The 27,492-nt window shown below is 37.4% G+C and overlaps 1 protein-coding gene across 4 annotated transcripts in view; it reads left to right on the forward strand.

Annotated features, from left to right (window-relative positions):
- Positions 1–27,492, forward strand: part of LOC138941018 (neurotrimin) — a 153,784-nt gene that overhangs the window by 87,221 nt on the left and 39,071 nt on the right. For all 4 annotated transcript variants that reach the window (XR_011448107.1, XM_070310284.1, XM_070310285.1 and 1 more), the window contains 2 exons: positions 9,771–9,865; positions 23,390–23,597. Coding sequence is in view for 3 of the 4 variants with exons in the window: in XM_070310284.1 (XP_070166385.1) it covers positions 9,771–9,865; positions 23,390–23,597 (303 nt within the window). In the remaining variant the exon portion in view is untranslated. The remainder of the gene's footprint in view (positions 1–9,770; positions 9,866–23,389; positions 23,598–27,492) is intronic.

A 27,492-nucleotide genomic window follows, 5' to 3' on the forward strand; every position in this document is an offset into this window, starting at 1 on the left:
TAGAACGAGTAAGACGGTACGGAGTACGTTAACAGATCTGGCGGGCACGCGTTTTATTACGTCACGCGCCGCAGTGTGTACTATGACGTATAGCCGTTGCGATTGCGATTTATATCACATTTTTTCCCTCGGGTTCTCTCACGTGCCTCTCCGTTTTATAGGTCTTATTTCTCCGCGACGCCCGTCACGTGGACTTTAAGGGGCCGTTAGCTACACCCCCATGGTGTTAATTACGGATAATTAGCCGCCTATACTCGCGTCGCGCGTTAAGTTGTCGGCTGTGTCACTTTTCTCATGCTCATTCTCTTATGCTAATTATACCTTTAATACGGCATAATTCACGTGGATTCAGGTACAGAGCGGAAAGTAGTTGTAATTCTCTCTCTCTTTCTCTCTCTCCGTGGTGAAATCAATGTCCTTTCTTAGGTAGAAATTATTACGCAAACTTTAGACAGCTGATTGTATTTACTGTTGTATTCGCTGTGTAAAGAATAATTATCACGTGGGATTAAGCGCAGCCTTATTCTTGGTAAGATGAAATACAAGGTGAATGTTGAATATACGACGCATGTGTCTATCGTGAAATAGTGTCGCTCGCGTTTTCTGAATATCTTCCTTAACAAGTATTAATATGATTTTCAATCCAACTCAATCTAATCGAATACGCAATATAATTATTACCGTGTAAGAAGAGGAAAGAAAAGCTTAACATCATATACCGTAGATAATTGGTTTATCTTCTAGACTTTCTCCTTGCACGTCGACAAAAAGCGGAGGAAAAGATGTCTATTTCTACGTTCTTTTATTATATACATTATGTATGGCGCTCCATGTCCACGTCGTGATTTTTCATTTATCTTAAAATCAACCTGATAGCGTTTGTGCACGTTATGACAAATTTTGCACCATAATTTTAGAGAGAACTCTTTAGTCGACTACGCGTGTTGGGACGACGTATTTAGCGCGCAAACAATAATTACCGTATGCAATTAAGAGAAATGAGAACGGCGCGGAAGCTGAGGGGAGGGAGAAAAGTGGATGTCGGAGGGCCGAACTTTTGGTTCCGTACAGCAGTGAGGCATCGAAATGGAACGTTTGCCAACGCGTGTCGACACGGCGAATGAAGAGGCTCGCTAATTCGATCCTGTTACTCGACTCAAAGGTATCTGCCGAGGCGTATCTGCAGAGAAATTACGATTGATCTTTTGTCGCTAACGTAGCGGACGATTAACGCTAATAGATAATTTCATCTATACTCGTTTCAATAATTGCTATTAATATTAGACGAATTTTCCATCGAATTTTATTGGCAAAAATCTTTTTTTTTCCACAAAGCTCTTTAATGTCGTTTTTGAAGTTTGAATATGGAATTGTGTGAAGTAAAAATAAAACGCGAATTTCAATACATTTGGTAGTATTCAATCAGCTTTGCTTTGATTTTATTTCGAACTGATAACGGATCGTATCGTAATTTGCAATCTGTGCATATTGGTGTTTTCAAGTAATACGATATGCATTATTTTAATTAATATTTCAATTATACTATTCAATATTTTAATTTGTTATTAAACAACAAAATTCTGTAATGAAATCGCTAATATTTATTTGCCATATGATCGGAGAAGCGTGCTAGAGAAAATGCAACGGATTAATAATTCATCATAGATATTCCGTGGTTCGTTAAAACTTTGAAGATATTTCGAATTTTAATTAAGATCCAGTTTTTCTCTCACTGTTTTTTTTTCCCTTTTATATGACACGCAATGTCGATTGACATGCCAAATTTAATGAAGATCGTTATACGTATACCGATCTGCTTTGAAAAAGTAATTTCTATGCAAAATAATTTCTCAGGGGAAATTTTATTAACTGTCAAGTGACGTAAGTACATTCAATAATCTTGAAAAGAGGCAGTTGAACCTCTTTCGAATATGTTATGTAATTGTATTTTTACGCTAACTCAAATACTCTGTCACGTCGTAAAGCTTCGTCCAATTTTATCTCGAGGGATTATCGCATAATAAGATGAAAAGACATACGCGACTATTTCATTCGTCGAGAATGAACTCTAAGGAAATAGCCGGCCGCAAAACCGCGGGGCATGGCCCGCGCATTCTCTCTTGTCTTTATATCTCATTATACATTCATTGTGTCCCAAGCCAGGGCGGGGATCATTATGCGCTTATAATTTCTCGGATTAAAGCCGAACGGTCTGAAAAGAAAGATGTAAGCAAACGCACGGGAAGCTCGATTTTCCTTCGGTATGAAAATCGCTCGAGCGCGAACGAGCGTATGCGCTGGATAAGTCGGGGGCGGCGAACGCTCGTCGGGAAATAGAAAATATAACATATTGTACAAATGTTTGCCGGGTGTGGATAACTTATAGCACGTAGTATTCTAACGTGTGCGCGTGTACGCGCGATATACATTCCGCGAGATTTCACCGCCAGCCTTTACGGAGGGTGTTGTCAGAAATCGTGCATTTTCCTTTAGTTATAGTGTTCGCCGACGGATACAACGATTTAGGGAGGAAAGGGAAGTGAGAGGGGAGGCTGAAACGGAGGAACCTGGAATGTAAATCATCTTAGGCTGAACCAAAAAGGTCCCTCGGAAATGCGAATCGTCCGACGACGGTAGAAGACGTTTTATATACGAAGTCAGGCCGCCGTGGATCCCTCGATGAGACGCGATATTTTTATTGTCGCGGGTAATCTTTTTTGGTGACATGCTCCCTCGCTGGCTTTTCAAGCCGAGGGTAATTGAATCGTGCAAGCGAGCTAAGATTCTTTATCCTTCGGGATCGCGAAGGGAAAAGGGAGAGAAAGAAACTAAATCTGCCTCCCTTTTTTAAGAGTAGCGCAACTTCATTCCTTTTAGTACGTTTACTCGACAGTTTTATTACGCCATAATATAATTTACTTCCTCGATACGCTTTCATTAAAATAATTGTATCAATTTACTTATATAATTATAGGATTTTAATATGTGCTTAATAAAAATTTTCATTATTATTTATCGAATGTTTAATTCAAGCATTAATTCTTATGACAAAGGTATATATAAAAGCAAATATAGTGAAGTTCAAAATAGAAATAACTTGCTGACAGTTTTTTCATATTTTAATTTTACGACCGAGACAAGACAGTCGAATGCCAGAGTGATAGAATGTTCTCACTTATACTTTAAATTGATTGGTTTTTAATACGTATTCGCTCGTTTATTTCATTCTTTGACAAAGACTCCCGCGGTTTTCTATCATTAAAAGAGAGGATATAAAAATGCGGAGGAGATTGATTTATTTCGTTCTATAAATCCACGCGTATCGAATTATTACGGTGCATCATCATTTATTCATTAAATGCGAAATATATAAATTACAAGTTTGTTGTTTTTGTTTTGGCTTTGGATAATATATACATTTATAAACTCATTTATACGATATATGTAGGTTTATTACCACAATCATAAGTTCACAAGATCGAGGATGCAAAATGCCCATATTGAATATCTGACTGAGCCATTCTAGCGATATGATATGTTTTAAATAGCCTGCGCTATAAAAGTTTGTATCAGCGATATCTAAAGTTTGATTTCCCTGTCAGAAATACATCAGCGATACATACATCAAACATTATCCTATATTGAAATTGTATTTAAAAGCATATTAATGTCTGCACGATTTTATTTAGTATGATGTGTAAACCAAATTATAATAATTGTAATATGTTATTCTCTATATTATGTATCTATGTTTAATGCAATCCTACGTAATTTGCTGCACATATAACTTTTTCTTGTCGTATTTTTGATAGGGATACAAACACGGCAGTCTCGTCTGTAAATATATTGTATTTGTTGAGAAATCGTAATCGTGCAGCAGCGATATATTAACTCACCGTTAAATTTCGCACATATTAAACGGCATTTTGAATAATATGAAAACGTATCTATCAGGCGTATTCTCGCGTACACAGTTTCGGAATATTTTTACCGTCGCAGGCAGCGTTACATACGTACAATATATATCAGCTGACATTACACAATAATAGTTTGGCCGGATTGGCGAACTTGAAAAGAGCTCGCTGTCACGAACACGTTGACAGCGTCTTGAAAACCCAAGTGGCCAAAATAAATAGACCGACACGAGGTAGGAAACGTGAGGTCGTTCCTGGTGCATGAAAGTGTAAAGCCAGATAACAAAGTGTGTCCCGGCACGAAATGTAATCTGTTACAAGTATCACATGCTGCTTCTTTGCCAACACATCCCGGTGGCAATAAAACAGAAACGCGGCGACATAAGTGATATCGCGTACAAACATACTGTCCCGTTGTACGACACGACACCGGAATAATTAACTGCTTTGCCGTAACCTCTCTTTAGATATAGAGCGAATATTCGCAAGTCATCGCATCGTTGTTCTCGCACCGCGAGAAAATCAAATGCTTCCCTCTTTATATTTTTCTATTCAAACTTGGATACATATTGTAGATCGATATTGCAATTTCTATCATAACTATTGTTCTCAATTAAATATTAACGGGATAAATACTCGGGACTATGCGGCACGATATCTTTATAACTTGACATATAATACTAACGACGATGAAAATTCAAAGCTTTCTTTTGTCGCGAGCAATCGCTTGTTTCCAGTAGACTAATGGGGAGCATCAATTCGTGATTCGTGTTGTTTTATTATTACAAGAAATTGGACACGGATCCTCTTCTCGTATTTCCCGTAGATTCTCTCAAACTATTTCTCAAGAGGAATGAGTTTCGAATGAGTTACCGTTGCAGGCATTAAGCCGTTTGCAACGAGAGCCATGCGCGAAAGATGCGCGGAGAGGGAAATTACTGCTAGCTCGCGCCAAGTGATTTCAGAGGAACGAGATATTTTAGACTCTAGAAATAGTGAAATAAACGCGGTCGACGCGTTGCACTGTTCATAGCTCGTTATTATACTATACGCCTTGTACCGCGTAGGGTTGACGAGGAGCCGCGATATACTGGAACGAGGGGATGAAAATGAACGTGCAGACGAGACGGACGAGAGGCTCTGAGTCTTGAGAAAATGAGAAGGGGTTGGGAAACGATGAGAGACATACCGTGGTGCAAAAAGGAGAGGCGCGGGAGGGTACAAAAACGAACAAGTCCAAGCGCTGAATTAGACGATGCATAAAAGGAAGGAAATGCTCTACTTGACGGATGAGAAAAGGAGCGAATAATTTTTAATTAAGTAGCCTTTGGGCAGCGATATCAGTCACACACAATCAGATGTTTAATCGTAAATATGAAAAAGAGATCTAGACAATTATTATACTTATAAATATTTCTTATTTAAACATTTAACTATTATGAGAAAGGAAGTATTAATCGTGATCGGTCACAAGGATAACGAGAAAACAAACGTTAATATGATTTTACGAATAATCGAATCGCGAGCAGATAGATGAAAGCCAAACAATTTTCAATATTGACGGCATTTTACTATCTTCGAATAACGAGCAATGAGAAACGGAATCTCTCTCAAAGAGCACAGGGTGTACGGGGGGTGAATGCAGAAAGTGGCAGAATAGAACGAATCAATTCAAATAAGCCGCAACGTGGCAGATAATGAGAGTTGAGATTGGTACGGGACTATATGCGAATAAAGTCGCAAAAGAGGCGAGCTCCAGAATCCGAGAATCGGAAGCAAACAAGCGCGAAAGGGCGAGGAAGAAAAGCCGCGCAGGTATATAAAGTACTTTGCGCGCGCTTTGGGGATTTCGCGATGCGTATTTGCCAGCGGCTGGCATAAGCATCCGTGAGAAGTTACGCCGTCGTCATAAATAGGGGCGTAAACACTTGTCGGTCTTAAGCAGACGAAATTCTTATTATTTCGGAAAAACTGTATATATACCACCCGAATGATTTCTAACCCTCATTCGTGAAAATAATCTTCCGGTAGCACGCGAATAGACGCTTCCTAAGTTCTCCCCTCTCGTAGGGAGAATCACGATCTTTCGTCTCTCATGTTCTTCCGTCTGACCTCGCTTCCATTCGTAAGCCGAAGCGACGAAAATCGAGGAAAGCACGATCGTCGAGGTGAGAAATGCCGCGTTGCGGGGTATTTTAACGCGGTTCACTGGCTCTCAGTTATGCGGGTTCTTAACGGGTGATAGCAATGGCAGGTTCTTGATTTATGTATGGATGGGATATTACTGATGCCAGTCTATTTATGAATGGTATATCGCTGATATGTGGTAACACTAGTGCGAATATTTTATTTTAAAGATTAATTATAAGAATGTTAATGTCATTTTATTTATAGCAAAGTTTTACTCTTTACCCTTTATCTTTACCTCTAACTTTTAAACCGTACGACGTATTTTCTCACTAATCATAGTAATCAATTTTATGCCACACACACGTGTGTGTACGTGTATCGAAAATATATGTATTCTTCTTATAATGACACACTGCTTATACATATATTTTTCTCGAATTATGCGCCGTGATTGTATACACACACACATACACACAAGTGAGATTATAAACGAGCACTTATTTCGCATCATAAATGTCGTGGCAACTACATTTTTTTTTTTTTTTTTTTTTTTTTTTTTTTTTTTTTTAAGGCACAGTCGGTTTTCGTGCTCGAAATCCGTACGTTGATATTTTGACATTCGCCCGTAAAGTGCATTAGCGACGATGTGCATCGACGAACGCTCGTGATATTTTTTTATCGCCCTCCAACCCTCTCGTATCCCAACTCTCGCGTGCTTGGCTTTTCTTGCTCGCTTTTTTCGAAATGGTCGACTATTGGATTACTTACATACGCTTCGTCGGCTATAATTTAAAATGCCGTGTCGGGCGACAATATGCCGGGAAGCGCGGCGGGTAAGGCTTGTGAAAAATGCAGGTCCACATTACTTCTGAATTGTCGATGTCGGGGATGAATTTTTGTCTTGGTTCAAGCCGTTAACTGTTGATAAAATTTACAATTTATCTTCATAGTGCGTATTACGCATCATTATCGTAAACGTTATCGTTGAGATTTGCAATGCAAATGTGATGGAAGTTGTAAATGGGAAATCCGATTATCATAGCGCACATCGTAATAAGAATTAAGTGCTGTGAGATAAAACCAAGTTTTCCCGATAAACATCATCGGTAAGGGAGTAATTATTCATCACATTACGAATTCTAGCACGAAAGAATAAATATATCGCGTCTTCGTCGTCGTGTCTAGGACGATATATAAAATTATGTTTTCTATATATATTTGGCTATTAATTATTGTGCTTAGTCTAGAGCTTTCTGATTAAAAAGCGAGTATCTTCAAGAAATTAATCTGCCCGTGATCCTTTTATAGTTTCATTCAGTTAATCATGTGGAACACGATTTCGGATAAAAGTCTCTAGTCTCTTTTGCGAACGAGATTATCGAAAATACGTATACATGGTGGTAAAAGCTTATCCGTCATTCATGGGTCATTCTACGCTCATTGTCCGCTGGAAAAATGTGCGTTCGCTCTCTTCTCGCCAATTTCGTCGGAACACTCCGGATTTCGGAATCGGCCATTTTCGGGCAACTTCGATCCATCAAAGCCCGCCGAAGAGAGAGTCTTAATACGGCCGCGATTTCCCGCGAGGGCCACCAGACGGCCAGGGGGGCCGTCGACGGAATTATGGTTCCCTTACGCTCCCATTAAGGACCCATCCATGGTTACGTTCTCTCGCTGGTCTCTCTCATCCCTCCCGCTCACGCACCACGCCCTCGTTCGGCTTACATCCCTCGCAAACAATCTCCGTGGGGCATTTTTGGCTCTTGATCGATGTTGACCTTTTAATGGATCTCACTCGCACGCGGAGAGACTTGGGTGGGTTGTGTGTACGTCTATCGTGTTGACTCGGGCGAGATTTGATGGACAATATCGTAATGCAGTCGCCGGAATAATTTCGTACCGGCGATATACCGGCAATATACCGGCGCCAGGAATATCCTTGGCCGTGTTGATCGATGTTGACGTTTACGTGTTACCGTTAATGGAGAAACAGATGACGCTTTTGTGGCAGCGCAGGGTGGCTTGTATTTTATTTACAATCCTGTTATCGGGAAAGCGATGATATTGAAGATACATATTGGAGGATACATATACTTTGCTATATACATATATGTTTTAATTGAGTACGTCCGCGGCGATTGTACCTCTTTCTATGCGCGCTGTGTGCTTTTCCTCTGTACTGTACATTTTATATTTTGTAAAGATATCAACGCGGCAAATTTAATTCGACTCTCTTTTTTACGATTACCATGTACATATATTTATTACACGTATATTCAATTTAACCAATTTATTTCGCTTCAATAACGAGGATAAAAAAAAAAACTTATCGATTCAAATAAAAATCAATTTGTACTTCATACAATTTGCAATTCAATTTTATTCCGTGTGTTAATTTCGCGCCACGAAAATTTTTATTGATATACCGTCGGAGAGCTCAAAATTTGTAATTTCAATTTATGAAATGTAGAACTTTTTTTTACCATAAAAGCGCTGCACGCGGATGAATTATGTTCTATTGTACATATTTCAACTTCGATATTACAAATGGTCGATAGGAATTGGTCAATGTCCTTGCAAGGTTCGTGTATAATGCCAATGTTATCAAATTACCCACGACTAACTTGCACTTCAAATTACGTTCATCCGCCATTGCAACGATCATTGCTCGTTTCCTGCGCAAACACGAGATTTCCGTCTTCCTTATTCCACGTCTACACACCAAGTACTCGTAATATGATATGCATTTTGATACTCTCACTTTATTGGTGCGCCTAGGGCGTACGAAATAATCGCATTGTGCTACATCGAGTGCATCCAATAATATTGCATTAGATTGCTAGGGGATAAATCTGCAACGGGCAATCTCCAAACGTGCATTTATCTTTCACGCTATGTTGGTGGCCATTTTTCTCCTCTCGGTGCCCTTTGCCTCTCCCTATATCATATTTTATATCGCTATTTTATATAATTTTTTTTGCATCTCCCATATGGTATTAACGTCTTCACGCTAGATACATTTGGAGACGTATTTTATATGTCAATAATAGTGCACGTTAAAGAACGTTAAAAAATTAGGTTGACTCTGACTTAAAGGCATATTAAATTTTATGAAATGTTTTTATAAGGGTATAAAAGAATATTTTATTATATATATAAAATCTCGAAAGAGATAAAATAATAAGATTTAATTAATTAATTTATTTAATAGAAGCTATATATGTGAAAATTTATTAATAAAACGTGATAAAATATTTGTTCTAGATATCAATAAATTAGACGACGCTATTTAATCTGGATCTTTTTGTTAAACTGTCAAATTTTTGTTAAACTGAACAAATTTCAGAAATTAATTCGTATTTATTTTAAACGTATAAATTAATCAAATTTAAGTGGAAAGTTGAGACGAAATAAATTTAATTACTTCCCTTTATTTTTATTCTTAGTAAATAAATAAGTTAAATTGAATTGTTATTTTTGTAAAATTTTATCACGAATCAAAAATATATACAGTGAATAATATTTAAAAGTGTGTATACATTTTACGGTGTACGCAATCAGAGTTTATAATAAGTCAATAAATGTATATATATCGACAAGAGAATCCTTAAAAATTTTTATGATTTTTTTTGAATACTTATCATAAAGATATGAATGAAGTATATAATTGTATCACGTTATATATAATCGCATTTTTCTAAAACATAATTTCATTTTCTTTTTTAGATCCTAAATTTAAGGAGCCAATAACCAATGTAACTGCGCCGGTGGGAAGAGAAGCCATCCTGTCCTGCGTTGTTCAAGATCTCGCCGGATATAAGGTAATTTGATTCTTTCAATCAAGTGTCGAATGTGCCGTTAATGTGTCAATTAAGCTTGTCGCGATATCTCTTTATTTGGCAAATTCTTGCAAAAACCGTTTTTCTTTTTCAATACAATTTAATTAATAGTAAATAACGTTATCGGATAAACAATCAAATTACTTTTTACAATAAAAATGTAAACTTTTTTGATTTTTAATTAGAAATCAATCATGTTTTTTAATATAATTTAGTATTGAACTTTTTCGAGAATGTGTAATCAATTAATAAACTAGTCGTGAAAAAAATCTCAATAAAGTTAGTTTAATTTTAAAATCGAGATATTGCAAATATCTGAAAATTAAAAAAATAGAATCTTTTTTTATCGTAAAATTATTTAATGACTGAAGCTACTTATCAGCTGATACATTCTTCTACCCCAGGTTTCGCTTTGTGAGATCATAAAATGTGTTTTTATAGCGTACTTAGGAGAATAATTCATGAATAAGTAGTTAGGAACTGGCTGCGCGGAAATTCTGCGCGACCATTTCGTAACATCGCGAATGCACCTCATGATAACAAGTGTCTAAATGGTGCTAAGTCACTTAGCTAAATGACGCGACGGTTTCGTAATTTTAATTGGAAAATATTATCAATACATGTTAATGTGCAGCGGTTGGCGAAAATCTCTTTATGATAAAGCAATTGTTACCTTATTAAAAGTCAATAATATATCTTCTTCAATTTTTTATATATTATCTCGAGGGGGAGGGAGGAGTATTTCTGTTAATTCTATTATATTAGATCAGATTGTTATTTTCGCAATTAACTTTATATAAAGCCGTTAACTTTGTATCGTATATTAATACACGTGCAATGTTATAAAAAATTAAAACTATTCATAAAAATATTCTATCACAAAAGGAGATTCAAAACATTGAATGATACGGAGCGAATTATTTAATTCATTGACCTCGTTAGTGAACCGAAACGAAAAGTGAATTTTTATCTTTCTCCGCAATTCTCTTTACACATTACCACACTTCAAATGGTCCGAAGAATCCTCCTGCACAGTCGCAGCAATTAGTTAATTAATTAATAAAATTGCGCAAGGAAATATAAAAACGAATACTTACCAGCTAAAAGCTAGGGCGATTTCATTCAGTTTTTATTCGCGATTCAGCTAGAGTAGGTTCAGCGAAAATATTAGGTAGGTAATGGTTTTCACGAAGTACTAATTAAGGAATGAAAACCACGTGAAATAAAAATAGCGTCTCACAGAGGAGTTCGAGAAAAATTCTTATCTTTAGAATTGGTTGCTCATCAGCCTCGATTAAAATATTGAGTGGAGTCGAGTAAATAATCATGAATAGTGGTTGACGGTATCGCTGAGATATTTCGAACAAGTTCTAATGCATGAAATTCATGTATTAAAAATTATTCCAATATCAAATATATTGTTTTACACTGTACAATAAATACATATTGGTATATCTAAAAATATATTTGTTCAATAAATAATGACGTAATAATCACAGATTTAATAATCATATATTCAATGCAAACGTCCCGCGTAAACTTTTCGCGAATTTGCAAAAATATGTCATGCATCAGAGTTCGTGCATAAATTCTCGTTAAAAAGAAAAGTTACATTTTTATTCGTTTCCTGGTTGATGTGCAAAGTTAATATATAAATAAGCTTTATCCAAGGAATTTTTCTGAGATCGCACTTGTTTGACATTCAAGGCATTAGAAAAGCGTGACTAAGAAAGTTGCAGAAAAGAGAATATTTTATTGCATGGTAAACAAAAAGCCGCTTTAAATAATGAAGCGTTAATTTTGTGAACTGTAATAAAAATGCTGTTTTCTTTGCATTAAATACCACTTGTTACAACTACACAATAAATAATACAATAATTGCTGAACAATTTTTGATGAAGAGATGCTTTTAACAAGAAGCAATTCTTGCAAAAAGCAATCGATGCTTTTGAGTTTATTTTCCTATTATTATATTTTTACTGCATTATAAGTGCAATATCGTATATAATAAATAAATGATAGATGCATATGAATAAATTTTATTCGTTAGATGCACACATATATACAATACTACGCAGTAGTTCACTTTATCAAAGAATTTATAAAAATGACAGTAGCGTAGAGAAGGTGGGAGTGGTACACATGTGTACACACATACACACAATCATATACATTTTACATAAATATATATTTTTGTTACATGCACACATAAGTGTAAAGTATAAAACATTTTGCAAATATTGTATTATTTAAAAATATTCTCATCTTCTGAGCCCAATTAAAATGTGTATCATGATATAATTGTTTCATGCATAATGCTATCCGGATTGCAATGATTGGATATATCTATTCGTCGTTCAGACTGTAGCTTCCGTTTGAATTATATTTCGTCAATCGAGAATTAATTGAGGGCTGCTTAATTAATTTTGAGAGCGATAGGTTCTAGTTATTTGGCTTCTAATTATCGATCATAATGTGAAACAGCTCAATGTAACATAATTATCATTGTTCTTAGTTAGTATACTAATCGCGCTTTAGAAAAAAGGCTTTATGAAATATATATTCTTATATATCTCAAAAATATCTATCTTTAAATAAATTGTGCATTAATATTCAGATAGCCCTATTTTACGGGATAATTACAGAGATGCGATAATTACAGAATCATTGTAAATTCGCAAAATAGCAGCATTTAGAAGAGCGAAAAGAGATTTATGCGCGGTGTAGGAATCGGGAAGGATCGACAAGAGCAAAGGTATTGAAAACTATTCATCCCGTATGCCGGCTCGCCCAACATGAAATTCAAATCGATGCATTTATAGAGACCACGCGGACCCCCGTCCCGTGGTCTCGACATTGCTTACGTGAGGACGAGGACGCGAAAGGGGTAGGAGTAGGGTGGAATAATCGTACCGTTTATAAGCCGGTGGTGCGTCGCTCGGTGTTCCGGCTATGCATTAAGATGACGGATAACAGCCGCAGCTATGCCGGAAGGCTTGAATCGTCACGATACGGAGATAACGACGCCTCTCCAGACTCTCGTCGCGCCGATTTATACGTAATACGCGCCGCAGACATTAACCCTTTCACTTATCATGTGACTCGCGATACCCGCACGTGCGTTGAGCTTCCTCCCTGTCATCAAACACATGTTTCATGTCCCAAATGCATTTCACTATTGGCTGCAAATGTACAAATATTTTACGTCACTTTGTGAAATCAATATGCGATGAAAGTATTAACATTATATGTATTAGCAAGCTGACGAAAGTGCTTTATCTGCTTAATTCAAAATCCATTTTTTTTTTAATTTTTTGAGATTTAATTTGCCAAATGTTTGAAATTTAATCAAATAAAATCATTCATTGTGTTGCTTTTCGAGCAATTACATCTTTTTTCTTTGAAAAGGGGAGAAGCGGGCGGAGATTAAATTCATTTAAATTTTTGCAATGCATAATTGCAAATATTCAATATATAGCGACACTGTATAATAGATCGACAAGATTAGATTATAGCCTGAGAATACAATAGATAGGTTGACCGGGTGATCGAACATCTTCTCAAGATTATAGTTTCTACCGAGAGCTATCAGCTCCATTTAAATTTTAATTACAAAGTTTAGTTTTGCGCATTCGGTTACTCGAGTCGAATAACTATACTTTGTTAATTAATGCCTGACTAAACTCGAAGCCACATAGTCGATTATTGCCCCTCGCTATCTATTCCTCCCTTTCAATCATCATCCATAATTTAATCGCGAGTTAAAGCACATAAAATTCTTCGAAAAAGCTAATAGCTATTGTTTCACATTGCGCGGCAATAGTTAATTTTATTTAAATAATTAGAGCAATTAATTAATTATGCCGCGTGACATAACTAAGTAGGACAACGTAACTTGGTTCATTAATAACAGCGGTACGTTAATTATCATCAAATTTAATGACGCATGGTACAATACATATATATTATCTAGCTCTGATGAAATTACTTGGAATAATATAGAATTGAAAAATAGTATAAATATATAATGCAGCTGACAACAAGATATGCTTATTCAGCATTTTATTCTTTATACGACGGATAATGGCTCTTCATTACGTTAATGTTCTGCAATCGATATCAGTATCTCCGTCGCGATTCGATTCTCCGATAAGTCGGCGGTCTAATTGGCACTCAGTTTCGAGATGGTTGTATTTCTTCGGCGTGCTTTCGCCGACTCATTTTCACCGACGATTTATATTCCGACGACGGGGGAAGCGAATTTACACGTCGTTGAGAGGAGTTGCATCTGGCAGGATCGCGGATCAATCTGAATTCGCAAACACGACGTCGTTTCCGCGTTTCGCTTCGTCTGCCTGCAAGCCGCCCCGACTCATCGGCTTTCGGGCCATAAGGCTGGATTAATCATGGCCCTCTGTAAGCACCGATGCATCCGCTAATCCGGGACTCTCTCACTCGATTCAACCATTTCTCCAGAACGATCTACCGTGCCATTATATAATAGTGACTGAATTCGCCGGATTAAATCCACAAACTATTAACTCTGTAACCGCTCAAATGTACTGATGTACTTGGCTGCGTCACGATCCTATTTGTTTCTGTCCAGTCGCGCAATCGGGATTGAAAAACAGCGGCACACTTATTCTCCCGCTTGTTTTTTCCGAAAAATATATGTGTTTACTGTTTATGTCGCGTACAATTTTCTGTCATGTTAAAATTGCGCTTTGAAAATATTTGTATCTTATTTAGTATATCTTATTCGCGCGTTGACATTTATCTTCATTACTCTTTGTGTAATTGACAATAATTGAGCAAAAATAATGAGACGTAATGTTTATTGCAAAAATTGCATTAATTTTTAAGACGTATTAGCTATGTCGTTGAAATAAATAGTTGACGAATTTGAAAGTTTTATAAGACGAATCCCTTTTTGGACTCTCTCTCTTTTTTTTTTCAACTGTGACACATAACTCTTGGCAACCTTATAACGTACAATCGATCGCGTTAATTGGAAAGCAAACGTGATTAATGGAGGGAAACGTACGATTCTTGTCTCGATACAATAATGTTATCGATATCATGGTTCGGTGAGCTTTATAGAATTATTGAACAAATTTTTCGATATAGGAGTATAAAAGATTAGCTTTGATCTTGTTTTACCGACATTTAAGCCAAAGTGAACATACAAGTATGAATTGTGTCCATTGCAAAAGTTTAAAAAAGAGAGATGAACGGGACATATCATTTACGGCCATTTAATTGGTGAAGTCGAGAAATTTTGCGATTGCCGCTTGCATCGGTATTAGACCGTTATTCATGAAGTAAATATGCATTTAAATAGAGAATTAACGTAGCAGTTAGCTTTGCTTTTAGTCTACACAGCATATCGTATAATGAGTGTAAAAGGGCACAAAGAAAATGATGTCGTCGGAATTTAGAACATCCTTTGAAGATTCATATAAGATCCGTGTTCGTGAAATATTTTACGACAGTAATTTTGATGACAATGACAGAGGAGCGTTTGTTAGATTATTTTACTGTTTGACATATCGGGCATTATAATTTAATACATACGAAGAGAGAGAGAGAGAGAGAGAGAAAGGGGCTAAGCATGTAAATCTTCTATCGCGGCGCTTGAAATCGATATGCATTTAGGACACAAATTACTGAAACAATCAAGCTTCAATGACCATCCTTTTGCGGAGCGGTGCATAACCGGGAACACAGTCACACAGAGAACTAAACTAATTGATTAATCAAAGAACCAAACCGATAGATGAAGAAGAGCTATCGTTGAAATGAAATCGACGCGATATCATTGATCGACATTAAAAAGTGAACGTTTCGTTAGTCGCGTTCGACTACTTATAATTTCATTTAACTTTGATCCTTCGTACTTTTGTGTCACATTACAGATAAATATAGGGAAGCAAATGCGAATTGAGATCCCTAAAGTTAAAAAGTTAAATAAGGAAATTCTGCAGTAATGCCGAACAAGAGAATATCTTTATTTGTGATTCTTGTTAATAGAGAATACATCCTTATATTGTGTATTTTGATTAAAATAAATCTAAGATTTTGCAATTACACGGTTTTGCATATTTTTAAATGGGTATCCGGTTTGATACTATCGGTAAGACGAAAGTATTTTTTTGACTTCTTCACAAAATCTTGTTATTCTTGGTAACCAAACTTTTTTTTTTTCCAGCAACCAGCCTTATTTTCTTATAGTTTAAGATTCACTAAAGACTACTAACGGTCGGCAAAATTTTTCTTACTCTCAGATTTTTTCTACGAAGAAAAATCCAAAAAGACACCCGATTTTACCCTACTTTCCCTTTTATATATATATATATATATATATATATATATATATATATATATACACAATATTATTTGTATTAAATTAATCAATTAGTAGAATTAAAATTAAACTTGAATATCGTTATAATGAATAGAATTTATTGTAAATTATCGAATATACGCAAAATTATGGCAACATTTATTTCGCGCTCTGACAAACTTATAATACATATAAAGATATGTGTGTGTGTGTGTGTTTATGTGTAGAATCATTATTACACCGTCTTCTTTTATTATTTTTACGTAAAAGTATTTTTTATATAAAACATTTATCTATATTTCCGTTACATACGTCGATTAATATTAAGCTCCTTTAGCAAACGTAAATATGTCTAATCTCTACTGGTTAATGGTACGTTGCTACGGGCGGCACGATTTGCTGCATAATTGCTACAGAGATTTGGAACACGGGGAATCCAATGCTGCTTGCTGTGTTTCTGTATTATTGTCGGTCTTCTTTCGGATACCCGCGGGACAAATATCTATTTAGATTGTGCATTATAACGAGGCCATGAGGTTTAATTCTCGATCTTTAGCTTAATATTAAACGCGAACGTTACCTCAATTTCATACCACCTTTCATCTTACAGGAAATGTTAATCTATATATATATAGTGCTCCATTTAAATAATTATAAATAATTGTACTCGTGACATTTACATCCATTCATTCGCATCACCAAGTACTCCGGGATAAAAATGCAAAGGTATATCTCGTAATTGCAATGTTAATTAAAATTTGCAAAAATATCTTTCTTTTACCTGCTGAGAGAAAGAGACAAAGAGAGAGAGAGAGAGAGAGAGAGGAATCACTTTCAACTTAAATTAAAAATATGTGTCGGGAAATCTTCACGAAAAAGAAAAGGAATCTTGCTGCCGTGCCATGCATGCATTTAAATTGCGCATTAGCGGCGCAATTAAGTTTGATCTTTATATCCCTTTGCGCATAACCGTAACAAAGAGACATAAAAGGAGTTTTGATTGAACAGCCTTAGAGCGTATGTATGTAACGTGTATAACGTCGAGAATATTGCCGGAATCACATACGTATGACATTTCCTACTGACATTTTGCGGGCAGTCCCTCGGGGCTGCCGTATCTAATGCTGCAACAGCCGTCGACTACTTTGAGAACCTTAATTACCTTAATATCCCCATCATTATCATCCCTAGGGTTATACTGTATCTCCCGTGTTGAAACCCCTCGCGCCAATTGCACATCGGATACAATTCGTTGACCGTTGGCTCGTTCATTCTTCCGACCATCGGTGCAACTATCGGTTTCCATGTGCATTATCCATTTCAGTCTTGTTCAGAATTTTCGTTCAAGTTTAGACCGTGGAAGTATGTATTTTTAAAATGACGTAACATCAATTCTGAAAGTCAGTTTATAAGTTTGAAGCGGCGGTTCACATGTTGCTGAAAATTCAATATTTCAGTCTAAGCAATATATGTATAGGGTTTTAAGACTGCATGTGCACCGTCATACGTTCTTAATGAGTAATATATATATACATGTCATGTGTTTACGATCCGGCAAACTTATTTATAGATGTGACAATTCGATCCGTTTCTACGATCCTAACGAGATTACGTCGAGATCGAACGTATTACGTCGTACAGGAAAGTCGTATCAAATGGAGACTTTGTACAGTGAGCCAGAGTGACTTATGGAAAGGAGTACTTTTTAGCAAAGTGGAGCCACGATGGCTCGATGGGTGGTTAGCGTTTCGCTAACTTTATTTCAATGCAGCCGCGAAACGGGAGAGGCGGAACGCGCCTGCTAACAGTAATGAAATCCCGATCCCTTCAAGCGCATCGTGGCAGAATGCATTTCCGTCGTTCGAGCCGATTATCTGCGCTCGCAGATAAGATCCGACGAAAAAAAAAAACCGTCATAACGGCGGACGGGAAAGTGGCGTATTGGAATTCAATTCCGCGACGAAATTATATCAAGCCGGATAGTCGAGCAGCGCTTGTTTGCCCGCGCGAGCTTAGTTAATATTCCATCTACGAGTAAGAAACCCGAATTCCGAAATTCCTCCGGCGTCATTTAGTTCGACTCGCACTGCAGGATTCGTATATTTATGTATATGTATCTTGCGTGAAAACGCGAATTTACAAAGGGGTCGTCGCTAGAAGATTTCGCAACTCGAAGCTTTGATATTTGATCTTTACGCGTAATCTGAAAATTTTCCTTATAAGCTTGCTTTTCCTCGTACCACTGCGGTGTAGAAAAATTGGATAAACTTAAACCTATTAATATTTGAATATTCACAAAGTTTTAAAAATTTTGATCTTCTTTAGCAAAATTTTTAGTAAAAAATTAATTGAAAGAAACTTGAAGAAAAGAGAGGTCTTGAAGTTTTTAATACTCTATCATAGTTAGTAGTAATGTTTACGAGAAAAAATAGCAATTTATCATATATTCGCACGCGGATCTTTTTTACACATGGCTGCATAATTTCAAAATATTAGTCGTAAAAAATACAGAAAATAACAATATATGGAAAGTACTTTGCTCTCGTGTTACAACTAAAGGTTTATGAAGCTGTGCAGTCGTGACTAATCAAAAATGCCTGCTAGCATTGATTTAAGGGGTACGCGCTCTACTCAGGCTTTTCTCACACAGTCCGGATACCACGGGCGTCGAGATATATACGTATCCAAGATGGACTTCTCGTGTAAAGTCGTAAAACTCGTATACGCGCGCCTTTCCGAAGCGTCGTCGTCGTCGACCATTCGCGACACTCATACTATATACGTTTCGAGAAAATTAATCTTACGAGTCTAGTCTAATCTCGACTCTCTCGTAACATGAGTCTGATCTCTGACAACCGTAAGATCGCGGTCTTTCTCGCGCGCGCGTACCAAGTTGGTCGAAATCTCTACTTGCATCCCTGTCCGAACCGACCTGTCAAAAAGTTCGAGAGGCCGCCAACGGGACGGCAAGCGAGCCGCCGTAGGGAGAAAGCGTCTCAAGCCGGAAACTGAGAAATAGAAATTGAGCCGAATGTTTCCTGAAATACGTCGCGGACGTCGAGAAAGTCGGGGGAGCTGTCGCGCGAAACAAGTTACGCCGGATGGGGGCTTCCAGTATACGGCCTTTGTACAAACATTCCGGAAGATCCTCCGGGAATGCGATTGTATTGGAAGCTGCACCGACGTTAATTAGCGTTATTAGAAACGAAATGAATGAGAAAGAGAGGGAATATTAATAAATAACAAAAATATAAGATGCTAAAATATCTCGACATGCGCACGCATAAAAATTCTGGATAATCTTTGAACTGACATTATTTTAATATTTGGAAATGCTTTGACCCTTATTCATGTATATGTATTACGGCAGGATCATAAATACTTAACAAATTTATCAAATATTCATGCTTGTGTGAAAATAAACTATTCTTTTTTATTTTTTTATATTGAGAAAAATATCTGGATTTTTATTTTAGAGGAAACTAGGACATTTTGTATAATGCTGAAACAATGTCGTTCTTAAAAATATAACTGTCAAAATAAAATACTATCATATAAATAAAGCTAACTAAGGAATTGACACCATTTTTTCTTTTCATAGAATTATTTTTGATATTTTTCACCACATTGCAATCTTATCACATTGCAGTTTATATCGTAATAAAAATATTCTATAATATATCAACTCTTTTGAGATTTCAGCTTTCGCAACTAAAAAGTTGCTAAACTATACAAATCGAAATTTCTTTCACACATATAACGAAATATTTCTAAACTACTGATTGTGACATTAAGAGATACAGCAAAGTTACTATTATAAAAAATTTGTGTACTAAATTGCGCAAAAGTTATGAGCGTTAAATTTTTCAAAGATCGGTGATAAGGAGCATACACATTATTCGAAATTCATAGCAAATGTATGCTACCATTTCACCGCTGATCCAGAAAAGTCGCAAAGACTCGTGCGAAAAAACGCGCGGGGATATTGTGACGCATAGTCTGCGACGCGGGCCGGCTTCTCCGAGTCTCCGAGTCTCCGTAAATTACAGAAACTCGTGCGAGATGAGCGTGGCCGTAAATACTTGGTTATCATAGTTGGCGGAAGCACGACGGGGACATTATACCTGCATTCACGTTCATCGTGGTCGGAGATGGCGGCATACACCGCGTTCTGGACAGGCCGCTCAACGTTTCCATTCATCGGTGTGGATATCAAATGCAATAGTTCATGGCGATGCTTCCGACTAGGTGGTCGACCAGTCCTCGACCTCTACCTCTCCTAATCCAACTACCCAGCGTTTCACACCGGTCCCTGGCAGATTTACAGGCGCCTGGCTTGATATCTACATCCGAGAGTCGGCCGTGTTAGACACACATGTTCCGGACCCTCTCTCCTTCTCTCTCCTCTCTCGACTTTCTGTCACACCGGTGACTTTGCAGTAATGTCATCTGAGATAATCAAGCGAATAATCGACGGATTAAAATCGAGAATTGAGAGACAGCTCGCTAATAAGCTTCCTCATTCTTTCTCTCGCGAATGTTTTTCAGATAACGCGATATCAATTTGGTACGATACTATTTCCATCTTTATCTTATTTCGCTTTAGATTGTTTCTAGGCCCGAGAACGGTTCGAAAAAGGAATAATAAAGGCATAGACATATAACGAACACGTATCTACAATGATCTACGAATAGAGCCTGTTCAACGTTTTCTCTCTTCTTCTGTTTTATTCGATGGGAAAGCTTTATTCGCGAGTAAATTTTTAATGCAGGGTCTCTTGCAAAAACTTTAATATTAAAGGAACATAGAATTCAAAGAAAGCAATTTCTGCCTTTTCCTCTTACACTTTCCGAGTGATGAAATATCGCTTCAGCTGACATCTTACCATCGGTCGCGTATATCAGCTGTATGTCGAGTGACAAATAAAATAGTACTCTATAGTGTGCGCGTCCTGTAAAAGGTTAATATTTGAGCTCTATGGGGTTAAGTACGAAGTATCGCCGACGTAACATTTATTCGCGCTTGAGGGAGGAAAAACGTTGTTAAGCGTCGCGATCGCACGAGCGAATCCGCAAACGAGCCCGATCGAGTCGGGGATTTCATCACCCGCGTACACGCCATAAATCGGACCGTTAAGAAAAATCTGATTTTTTTCCAGGATTCCGCGAAAAAACCCGGGCAATAGCGAACACGGCGCTTTTCACGTGGGATCGTTGCATTCGCCGGCTCGGCTCCCTTTGTAAGGTCTTGTCCGTTTTTTACGAATGTTATGCACGACCGGGCAAATGCCCGAATGCGTATTCTCGCGATGCTGGTAACATTTTGCGAGCTGCGTGAGCGTTCCTACGCATCTCTATCTTCAAAGGCAACGAGATAATGGAATTGCCTATTTCAGCGCAAACATTTATTCCCGCGGATATCTCGTTTACGTTATAATTTCTGGGATGACGTGCCGGTGACGTTTAGCGCCCCGAGGGCTCGACTCGCGCGTTTCGTCGGCCGAGGGAGATGATTACTTTAAAGAAACGCCAGAAGCGACCGTCTCTCTTTTTCCCCACAAGCTCGCAAGCTCGCTTTACAAAGGAAACGTGCCGATCGCGTAATCGAATGTTACGCTCGGGAGGAGCGTGCAGGACGACGTAAACACGCGGTAACGTGGCGGAGAAAAATCTTAAGAATATGTTTGGTCGATTTATTTAATGTCGATAACATTTACACCTCGATTCTTTCTGTATATAGATATTTAGCTTTTTAGTATAAAAATCGCACTGAGCGATGCTCAACATGACGATATCCAACAAGCTTAAATTAATTAATTCGCCGATTATTGCATATAAATATATATGGTACTTTCAGGTATCATTATTCGGGACGTTTAATAAAAATTTAATGATAAACGTGCAAAGTACATTTACGCGACATAAATGCATATATAAATCTGCATTATGTCTCTCGAAAGTTTAGGTGGATCGTTATAATTTACTATAACTTCGTCATCCATACATAATTATCCTAATGTCATATCTAATTCATCGCGATTTATATTTCGTATCGTGGCTTGATACGTCCGCTCGCTAAATTACAATAGATTACTTGATCGACTATCTGGCATGAATAGTATGCAACGAGCCGGGGGCAATTAACCGGGGAACTGCGTTATACGAGACGCGGTGCGAATAACTCGCGAATAAAGGAACATTAAACTGTTGGAATAATATAATAACAGAATGGCCGTCTCCCCGGATGATCTCGCGGCATTTTATTTTTCTCGCCAAGCGACCGCGCTGTGAAAAATTATAATTGATATGGACGGACCGGAAACCGAGGGGGGGAGTAATCCGAAGGCGAACGCTGGGGAAATGTAGACGGCGGGAAAAGAATCGCTGGTCCGTTGAACTGGAATACAAAAGTCGGCTGGAGACTTATGAATTAAAGTGAAAATGTCGGTCTCGGCCGTACATTTCACGGGACAAAAAAGGAATTTTTTTTTCTTTTCTTTTCTTTTTCTTTTTTTCTTTTTTTTCTTTTTTTTTAACGAGAATGCATATCTCGAATATTTATCGCTGATATATGCCATATTAACAACTAGATATTTTTTATTTATAAAAGCATATTATACTTTATTTAGTAGTTATATTGTGTATGCAAACTATGTAAGATATCATTTTAATATAACGGGAATTTGAATTTTTGCGACAAGGCCACATAAAACATATGACAACTTTATTTTAGATGAAATATTAATTATAATTATATTAAATAATATTATTAGAAAAAAATATCAATAAAAATTACATGCATTTTGAAACTAATCATAATTTTAATACATTTGTGTGTGTCGTGAGCTTAAAGTAGATGATAAAAATAAATCCATTTGAAACAATAATGGAACAGTGGAACACATTTGGGACAGTGTGACACACTATTGTATAACAACAGTTTAATAGTATAATAAATGTATACGACGAGCTAATAATTATTTCAATTCCATATTATGTTGTTGTAACCGTACATAATCGGTCCGCGATCATGAATTGGCTATCCGATTAACGATTCGAATATTAATGCGGATTTTAATATCGATTAATCTATCTGTATAGTCTCCGGGATTGTGCGGCGCGTATGATAATGATGTATATAATATTTATTTCGTGCTTTTCAGGTGGCATGGTTGCGTGTCGACACGCAGACTATCTTGACGATAGCGAGCCACGTGATCACGAAGAATCACAGGATCGCGGTTTCTCACAGCGACCACCGAACGTGGTTTCTTCACATACGGGAAGTGCGAGAGTCTGATAGAGGCTGGTACATGTGTCAGATAAATACGGATCCTATGAAGAGCCAGATCGGTTATCTCGAGGTGGTCGGTGAGTAAAACTACGTCTCATTTCTCTCGTTAATGGATCGGCCGTAATTATCCCGATTCATTTATATCGTTGTCGCGCTTCATATATAGAGGTAAATTCTCTCGAATGGAATATCGGCAATCGTTACGCGCCTCGTTATTATGCTTCATTATGCTTAGGTGAAAACTAATTTATCATTTCCTCGCATTTATATATCATTATATTCCCATTCGTTATTAATATACGTCGCGTAACTACGTTTAATAGAAGTAAAATGAGCGTTATATGGAAATAATGGACTTGAAGTAAAGTCGCTCGCGTTCGATATCAACTCGTCATTATTATATATTCGCGTCAGGTATATCCGGGTATTAGATTAAATTCAATTAATACAACAGGAAGCTAATAACGAAACGGTACGCCGTTGAGTATCCGCGATATTACATCCGATGCGATGGTATAACGCGGGGGTCGTCGAAAAGGTAAAGGCACTAGTAGAATCACAAATCCGCCAAACCAATGCAAAACTTTCGACCGACGCAAGTTAGTCCGCGGCCCGTTGGTTGGTACAACTTACAAATTGGCCCTTGCCGCAGTTCGAAGACTATGCGAGTACTCGCGAACTGCAAAGCTTCCGCGTCGTATATCGCTGCTCGAATGCACTCGCAAGTAGATTATGTAGAATGCTAATAGCGCCGCTTTCATCGGTTAAAGAGACTTCGTTTCGAGTTCCGTCGTGCGACTCCCCCCCATCCCTCGTTCATGGCTGCCTCGTATTATAATTCTCTCGCGCTTTCTCTCTCTGATTCGTCGTTTAAGCGATGCCCTTCTCTCATCTTCACTCTTCCCTTTCTCCGCGAGAAGAAAAGTTTTCCCCGCGTTTCGTTATACTTCTTATATTGTATTAATGACGAAATATACCATTCCATTGTCAAGAGAGGTAGACCGCGGTTCACTATTTATACTAAAGTCCGTATTAAGGTTTGAATACGTCGGGTTTAATCCTTGCGCGTATTGTATCGTGCGCGGGATAAGTGGCAATTTCCATAGATAATGTTACTCGTAATTGTACGGAAATAGGATGATGCGTCGGAGATATGTGATTGCGATTGTATTGGTGACCGATCGTATAGGATGTATGCGCGAGCTGAGTATGTTTCGGTTATGAGCGTTAAACGTGACTTCCACTATAATATCGAATGATGTAACAATGTATATTTGTTGTTTGAAATGAAAATTTATTTTATAATTTATCATATATATTATTCTCTATTATTATTTTGACTTATCTAAACGAAACATTGTAAAGATTTTTAAAAAACTTATTTTTTTGTTTTTTATTTTTCTGTGTAATAAATGAATTTTTCTTTGCTCAGAAATATACGCGTGTGTATAATTAATAAGTATATATATATAATAATAATTTATTTTATTATTAAAAAACATATTTATTTTATTTATTAATATACTGCAGAGTAGAAAAATATCGCGCGTTTTACAATGGAAAGAAAAAAATTCGTATTACATCACACAATATTATAGCAAAGTACATCCGTAGTTGAAGTAAAATATAAAAAGTATTTATGCTCTTTTCTTGAGATTCTTTTATCGGCGATACGGGCGATTCAAAACTCGTTATTTCTCGTATCTTTTTCGCATGCTTCAAAGTCGACGAAAGTAAGGCTCTTCCTCTGAGATTTTCGAGAATGCGAGTTATACTTTCTTTAATGGCCTCTCGATATTCATTCGTAAAATCTACTTGCGTCTCTGTCAACCGATACGACGAACAAATGAATCGATGGCACACGATAATGACGCGAACTAGATCGGTTTAGTAAAGGATCGAGGCAACAATGTTCGCAAGATATAGTCGCCAGAAATGATTGCTAAATATTTATATATCGCCGTACCTGTGCGCGAGTAGAAAGTTGCGAACATTTCCGACCTGCCCTCTCGAAGGAACCACTCGAGGATCGGGCCGGCCGGCTCTCGGTTCTGCCGGTCTTGCAATGTAGTAGAGTTCGTTGCGTTTGTTGTATACTTTACGGTCTTCCGTCCCGGTCTTCTCTGCCGCTCGTACCGAAATCAAATTGGCATCCTCGAGATACGGCCAGGCTCTCGCATCCCATCTGTAGCAATCTAATCCCACGCTCCAGGATCCGCTCCGGCCGGCGGCGGCGGCGGCGGCGCAACAGGACTCGCGCGCGCGTCGACCCGACCTGACCCTCTTTCCCAGATTCAGACCTGGGTCGGTCGGGACGCCGCGTATAACCGAGACCGGACTACTTACGGAACTACTCGTCTCCCTCGTGAGATTATTCCACATTCCCCCGCGACTCGCCCGATAGAAGTCTCCGGTAAATGCAATACTGCCGCGCTTTCTATTTTAACAGCGCCCGCGTCGTCGCGGTCGCCGCTTAAGAAATCTGCTCGCCCGCCCGCCCGTCCGTAGCTAGACCGCCGAAAGCGTACTTGGCCGAGGATTGGAGTCGGCTCTCCTTCGGGAACTCGCGAGCACTATGTTTAACGAGAGAGAACGAACGGAAAATGTACCGAGCTTATTCATCTTTTTTATTCCACGATCTTTCTTTTAATCTAGGAATGATTATGTAACACTCTTAAGTAGATAACATTTTAATATTTTATTCTTGAACGTTTTTAACATGATTTCGTGATATTAGCTAAATTGGCTCTCTTAATCGCTACAAAATTTGATATTATTAAAAATATGCAAATACAAGAAAATTGATGAATCTCTTACGCATTTCTCATTTATTAGGCTACAATTATTCATTTCAGTTATTTTGATGTTAGACTTTATTAGAAGATGTCAGACTTCATTAATCATATTGTATTTACGTCAGTCGAGGAAACCTCATACACTTGAGAAATCTTTTCGCGTGTAAGAAAGGGAATAGTTAGCGGTGTATTCTCATTGTGAGTACACAAAAGATTTTCAATTTTATGCAATTAGAAGAGATTTAATGTTTAAAGAGAGAAAACGGCTTATATATATATATATATATATATATATACCTTTTATTTGTATTAAAAAATATATTATATTATATTTAAGATTTATATTATAGAATTATATTATATTTAAATACGAGCTGTACTCTCTCTATAATTTACTCTCTTATATTTTTATCTTGTAATTCCTCATTTGTAACAACGTAATAATTTTATGACATTACAATCGGGAAATGTAAAATTACATTATTTGGTAATCGATCTGTCAAATGTGAATTGATTAACTGTTGAATGGTCTTAACGCGCATAATGAAGCTCTCGGCTTTTATGTATCTTGACACAATGCGACTCGTCGGAAAATGTTTTCGAATCTCAATTATCGGATCCTGGCAAAGTTCCCGTTAATGCACGCGTGTATGTACGTATACGTGTACGTGTGTATGTACACATATATATACACATACATACATACACACGTATGATATTGTGTATACGCGCATCTACAAGCACTGATACGCGTGGTACCGTTCATCCGGAAATTCGCGAATAAATCTAATCTCTATTTGTAATATCACGAATAAAGTATTTTGGGATATCGAATTTACACTTCATGTTGTCTTCCATCAAAGATATAATTATTGTTAATAGATATTGATGGCGATAAAATAGAGACGGTCTTAAAATATCGTGTTGATGTTAAAATAAATGTAGTGAAAATAATACAGAATATAGAACTGTAAATTTTGTACTCACATAAAACGTTCTGACGGCGGCGGACAGTTAAAGAGGAAATAACAATGGCGTCTTATGAAGAACTGCATCGCGTTGATGGTTACGAATGAAGCAATCTCTACCACCCGTTGCCGTAAAAATAGCGTTTAACATGCAGTTAGGGCGAGCAGAGAGAGACTCAGAAAAAGGGAAGCGTGTTGAGTGGCAAGAG

Source organism: Polyergus mexicanus, unplaced genomic scaffold (assembly GCF_030449975.1).
Source record: "Polyergus mexicanus isolate NDT 795.1 unplaced genomic scaffold, iyPolMexi1.0 SCAF_18, whole genome shotgun sequence".
Taxonomy (NCBI): Eukaryota; Metazoa; Arthropoda; class Insecta; order Hymenoptera; family Formicidae; genus Polyergus; species Polyergus mexicanus.